The 6187-nt window shown below is 40.3% G+C and overlaps 1 protein-coding gene across 1 annotated transcript; it reads left to right on the top strand.

Moving 5' to 3' along the window:
* Positions 1 to 2649: 2649 nt before the first annotated feature.
* Positions 2650 to 4425, top strand: LOC128744647 (60S acidic ribosomal protein P0). Its single transcript, XM_053841802.1, has 3 exons — positions 2650 to 2728; positions 2956 to 3047; positions 3283 to 4425. Exons 2-3 carry the CDS (start codon positions 2994 to 2996, stop codon positions 4174 to 4176), a joined length of 948 nt encoding a protein of 315 aa, XP_053697777.1. The 5' UTR covers positions 2650 to 2728; positions 2956 to 2993; the 3' UTR covers positions 4177 to 4425.
* Positions 4426 to 6187: the final 1762 nt, after the last annotated feature.

A 6187-nucleotide genomic window follows, 5' to 3' on the forward strand; every position in this document is an offset into this window, starting at 1 on the left:
TTTTAATTTACGCGGGACGTATCCTGCGCGTAAAAATTGACTTCAGCGTAATATTATGATTAAATATTTTCTAAAATTTTTCTTATTCGTCGGTTTAGTTATGCGCCTCACAGTTGCGCGCAACTCTGTTATGGTTGCTCGCAGTCAAAGTATCTCTTTTACACTCACTCGAAATCTCGTAAGAAATTGTCAACGCAAGAGTGATGAGAAAAGCAACAATATTTCTCTCTCGCTCACAGGCTGAAAGCTAGGGTGCTTGCTTTGTATTTGCCTGTTCAAGCATAAACATAAAAAAACTTGCACTGTCAATAATACATGATTTACCCACAGACAAACAGACATAACTCTTGGAAGAAAAATCAACAAAAATTATCGTACCTCACATTTAGCCTGAACACTGCAGGATGTGAAATGCAAAATGGCTGGGCAAAAATGGTGGCCTTTTTTGTTAAATTTTAAAGTTTTTGATGTAAATTTAATCGAAAGGTGACTTTCAGGTCGTTGAGTTCAGCAATAAAACTCAATATGTAAAATGGCTGACCAATATGACGATCCTTTTTGGTATATACCTGGCTTAGCGCGTTTTTGGTCCTATTTTTGGCTCGAAAAAAGAATCCAGCTTTTTACGAGCCATAATATTTGACGTTTCTGCAATACATCGGACGTTTTCTTTCTGCGCATTCCTTTGCTTTTACCTTGAACGTGCGGGAACAAAACGTGCGATGTATTACTGAAATGTCAAAAATGCTGAAGCGCTAAAACACGGATTATGCCGCCCGTCATCATGGCTTGTGAAAATCTGGATAGCAATACTCCGAGTATCCAGCTTTATACGAGCCATAATGGTGGACGTGTTCGTAATACCGTGTACCCCCGTTGGTATGACCACAGAGAACAGACAATTATGTTCATATAAAATATCACGCAAATGGTGTGTAAGCTTTTAAACAAGACAGTAGCGACATCTCTTTTAGGGTGCGCCAGTTGTCCGACATCCGCGTTGCCAAATTTATTATATATTCTTGTCATTTTCTAATAATGCGAAATACTGGCAACTCTAATGTTAGTTACTGTGGCAACCTAGCAACGAATCGATGTTGTTTATGTTATTTGTTGAACACGGCTAAACATGGAAAACCGAAATCAAATTGCAGTTTAATTTTTCCGTTATTTTGATAAGTATGGCTAATAGGCATCGTATTTAGCGTTTTTCCGCATTGGATTGTACCATTTCATCGTTACACACAGCATGACCCCACCGCGGTGGTACTAGAAATGAACTTTTCATCTTTGAGTACCAGAAAACTTTTACCACTTCATCGAAGGCCGCTGGTGGTGGAACGTTTGGCTTTCATTCATTGATCTCGGAGATGGCGGCCGCTAAAATCGCGGCCTGTATGCCAATGGATCGTTCATTGTTCAAATTCGTAATCAAAATCCAGGATTTAAATTGAATTAGTCAAATATTGCTATTTTTGATAAATGTTTACCTTTATTTTAAGTGCGATGGATTGGGTAAACAATACGTTAGTTGCTGTAGCAACTATATTAAATGTTTTGGTGAATATCCGACGAAAGCTTTGATATGAGTTGACAGACATTATCTAGGAAAGCCCATTCTGTTAGTAATGTGAGCGCCACGTAACGGCAGCATTACCACATACTTTCAAAATGGCCGCAGAGCTTTTACACACATTGCGGGTTCAAGATGAATGTCTGTTCTCTGTGGTATGACCTTCTTTAATCTGAACATTTTTAATCTGTACCCCGGTGGTATGAATGCGTTCACATTAAAAACCGATCAAGCGTCACACACAATAGACGTTAAAGTTGACCGGTAAATTTAAAAAAAAGCAAAAAATCTTAATGCGTTTCCTCTTGCTCCGGAGCTTTGGCAATGTAGCTCATATGCAACTTACCTCTCTCCAGCACTCAAAATAGACCATTTTAGTCGAAACTACCGAGCCAATTCCGTCTTCTACAAATCGAACCTTTAGAATTCGCGCATGTTTGAAATGTTTTCAAAACGTTTGTTTTCGTCAAATCAAAACAACAAGTTCATAGGGTGCGCGTCTTGCGCGTATGTGAAAATGAATAGAGTTACCAAATATTCAGATTAAAAATGAACTCGCCCAATCTGAACGAGCTGTTTTCAAGGGGTCGGACACTCAGCACATTATGCCGCGGCACTTCAGAGATACCAACCGGCACACCTCTAAAGCCTTATAAAAATAACATTTATTGGGCTTTACACACATCTGGTTCAATTTTACATAAGAAATGGGAGCACGGCCAGTTGTCAAAATCATCTCGCACGGTTGCCAGAACTATCAGATTATAACAAATTTAACAAATATTGCAGTTCGGCACTTTCGGTACAGCACCGGCACAGTTCGGCTTGTTTCAAGTCGCCTAACATAAAAACGGCTGTGCCGAGTGACCGACCCCTTGGCTGTTTTTCATATTAGCGGGGGTTGAGTGTATTTAAACAGCATTTTTGGCATTTCCCTAGATAGCAACGTGAAGATTTCTTTCCGTGTAGCATAACCGATGACGGCCGGCACCATGACCGATAATGTTGCCCTCAATACACGATATTCTCATTTTAGCACCGGGACCAAAATGGATGCCCACCCACTGAAAAGAAAACTTAACGAAAATCCTACTTCGACTTCGACTCGTTCATTACGTTCGCGAACGCTTAAGTTATAAGATTGTCTTAGCTTTGGTGAGTGAAAAAATTAAATTTTTTGAATAAATCTTTTAAATTATTAGCCAAAATGTTTGCAAATAGTGCTAAAAGTTGATCTGAATATAACAAGTTTCAATTTTGTAGCGATTCTTTGGACTATTCGATAAAATTGAGCTTGTTAGAAATCCACGTGTTTGGGAAAAGAATCGTCCAAGGCGTGTGTAAATACCAATTTTAGCAATGTTTTTTTTATCTTGTTCTAGTTCTTAAATTTCTTCCGGAAGTCCCTATTTAACTCAAGATGGGTAGGGAGGACAAAGCTAGCTGGAAAGCAAACTACTTCGTTAAAATCGTGGTAAGTATTCCTTCGTCAACATAACCTCAATTGTTTTACTTGATTGATTTTTATATGATGAAAACTAACAAAGTATCTGCGTTTTCGGCTTCCTTGCTTGAATAAAGCTGAACCCAGGAAGCATACGATACTCGGAAATGGTTAAACATCCTCATGTCTGATTATCATACTTCTCTTAAGAATTAACTTACCTACCGAAACTGCGTCGCAATATAATTTTGTTTTTTTTTTCTAGCAATTGCTCGACGAGTTCCCAAAATGCTTCATTGTCGGCGCGGACAATGTTGGCTCTCGCCAGATGCAGACCATTCGTATGTCGCTGCGTGGCTCAGCCATTGTCCTCATGGGCAAGAACACCATGATGCGTAAAGCAATCCGTGGTCACCTGGAGGAAAACCAGAACCTCGAGAAGCTGTTACCGCACATCCGCGGTAACGTTGGCTTCGTGTTCACCAAGGGTGACCTGGTCGAAGTGCGCGACAAACTGATGGAAAGCAAGGTCCGTGCCCCAGCTCGTGCTGGTGCCATCGCTCCCCTAGAAGTCGTCATTCCAGCGCAGAACACTGGTCTCGGTCCAGAGAAGACTTCTTTCTTCCAGGCTCTGTCTATTCCGACCAAGATTTCCAAGGGTACAATTGAAATCATCAACGACGTACCCATCCTGAAGCCAGGCGACAAGGTCGGAGCTTCCGAAGCCACCTTGCTGAATATGTTGAACATTTCGCCGTTCTCGTACGGTCTGCAAATTCAGCAAGTGTATGATTCTGGTTCTATTTTCTCTCCGGATATTTTGGACATCAAGCCGGAAGACCTCCGTGCCAAATTCCAGGCAGGAGTTGCCAATTTGGCAGCAGTTTCGCTCGAGATCGGATATCCGACGTTGGCTTCCGTACCACACAGCATCGCCAACGGATTCCGCAATCTGCTGGCCATTGCCGCCGTCACCGAGGTTGAGTTCAAGGAAGCCGAAACCGTCAAGGAGTTCATCAAGGATCCGAGCAAATTTGCTGCTGCTGCTGCTCCGGTCGCTGCAGCCGCCGCCGCTGCTCCAGCTGCTGCCGCCAAGGAGGAAAAGAAGGAAGAATCCGAGTCCGAGGATGACGATATGGGCTTCGGCTTGTTCGATTAGAAAGCTGTCGGGTTTCTCATTCGTGGCATTCGCATGTTATACCATCCTTTAATTTCATCACTTGCAACTGGTTCGTGTTTGCAGTTTGGGTCAATCGTATCTACTCGTCCGGGATTTGCGACGACGGGTCCTCATGGCGATATACGATCGAAAGTGCAACGCGACCCAGTTTCTGTTTTACTTATTGAGGATGAGTAAGCATAAAAATATAAACATCGATTTATATTTGCCCAAATAAAAAACATTCAAAGTAAATTACAGTTAATTTTTGGCAAAGAATTCCTTGATATTTAGCAATATTGTTGGACATCTTTCGAAATTATCGTACAGGATTAGACTGGTGTTCCAGATTTACATGAGATTGTGTACACAGTTGACTTATAAACGAAAATAATCCTTTATTTAAAAAAAAACAAGGAAATTATCCAGTTTTCTTGGACATCGCTTATTTTAAACATTTCTAACTCTTAAACCAAAAATCGCAGATCAAAAAGTTTTGCAGGGTTTTCTATAAACCCCAAAGTATTTTCTTGAATTGGTGAAGAATGCAGGTGCTTGATTCAGGAGATATGAATTTTTGAAGTTGGTAAATGTTTGGGAAAATCAAGTTTTACGACTAATAACTAATTACTAATAACTCTTAGAAACAACATAAATAAATTAAATCATATTTGAAGATATTAAATAATAATCGCAATAATAGAATTAATAAAAGAGCGAATGTCGCGCAAGTGTAAACCTTGGCGTCGTATAAACAAAACGGACGAGGGTTGACTTCAATGTGATATATACAGGTGTGGCCAAGGGGTCGGACACTCAGCACGTAGTGCCCCGGCACTGCAGAGATATTAAACGGCACACCTCTAAAGCCTTATAAAAATAACATTTATAGGGCTTTACACACCTCCGGTTCAATTTTACATATGAAATGGGAGCACTGCCAGTTGTCAAAATCATCTCGCACGGTTGCCAATTTAACAAATCTTCCAGTTCGGCACTTTCGGTACAGCACCGGCACAGTTCGGTTCGTTTCAAGTCGCCTAACATAAAAACGGCTGTGCCGAGTGACCGACCCCTTGGGTGTGGCAATGTTGGTTAAGTGGTCTTACCCAAGTAACAACGGTAGCTGAATTGTAAAGAGCAATGGCTGTTTACGGGTTGGTTTAAGGCGATCAAAGCTGCATAAAGTAAGCACTTAAATGGTGTTTAAATAAGCGATGTTTAAGCTACTTTAAGTTTTTCAAACCAGTTCTCTCCCAAAAGCGGATAAACAAGCCTAAGATCGGATTTTTATATTAAAAAATCTGTTTCTAAACAGCCATAAACATCAAACCGTTTTACGGCTGCTTAAATGCGACCCCCCGGCACATCGCCATTTTTCTATGACTAAAATCTAAACGTCAAAAGCACTGGGCGGGAAATCAGTTCATAGAAATTCTATGGAGCGGCCATTGTCGTTTGGGGCCCAGCATCGAGGGGCCCATCAGTATGGGGGTACTGTCAAATCATATGTGAGAGTGTATTGGTGACACCGGGCTGCTTAAATGTGTTAAAGTGTAGAGTGAAACCTTTCATTCCCAAGTAACAATTTCAGGCTGATCAAACGCTTTTATAGCTGATTTTATTCAACCTGTGGCTGATCTATGGTTTAGCTTTAGAAATAAAAACCTTTTTTCAGCTCTTAAACATCTAAATCTGGTGATTTTATCAAGCTTCAGGCTATTTAATAGCTGCTTTCGAAGCTGCAATAAAGCTTAATATAAACTTTTTTGCGCTTTTAAATAGCCAATTTGCGCAATGCTGTCAATTCTATTTTTAGAACGAGAAATAGTTTTGTAATCTGCTTTTCCAGTCGCTTAATCAACGCTTCATCAATTTTTATGCAACAAAAAAATCTTTTTTTAAAATTATAAAAATGGAACGCGGCCTTTTTCATTTTGCTGTGAACATGTTTCGAACGCGATATTTTTAATTTCGAATAACTTGAATTTGTAATTAAGCTAGCTAATTA

This window comes from Sabethes cyaneus, chromosome 3 (assembly GCF_943734655.1).
Source record: "Sabethes cyaneus chromosome 3, idSabCyanKW18_F2, whole genome shotgun sequence".
NCBI classification, from domain to species: Eukaryota; Metazoa; Arthropoda; class Insecta; order Diptera; family Culicidae; genus Sabethes; species Sabethes cyaneus.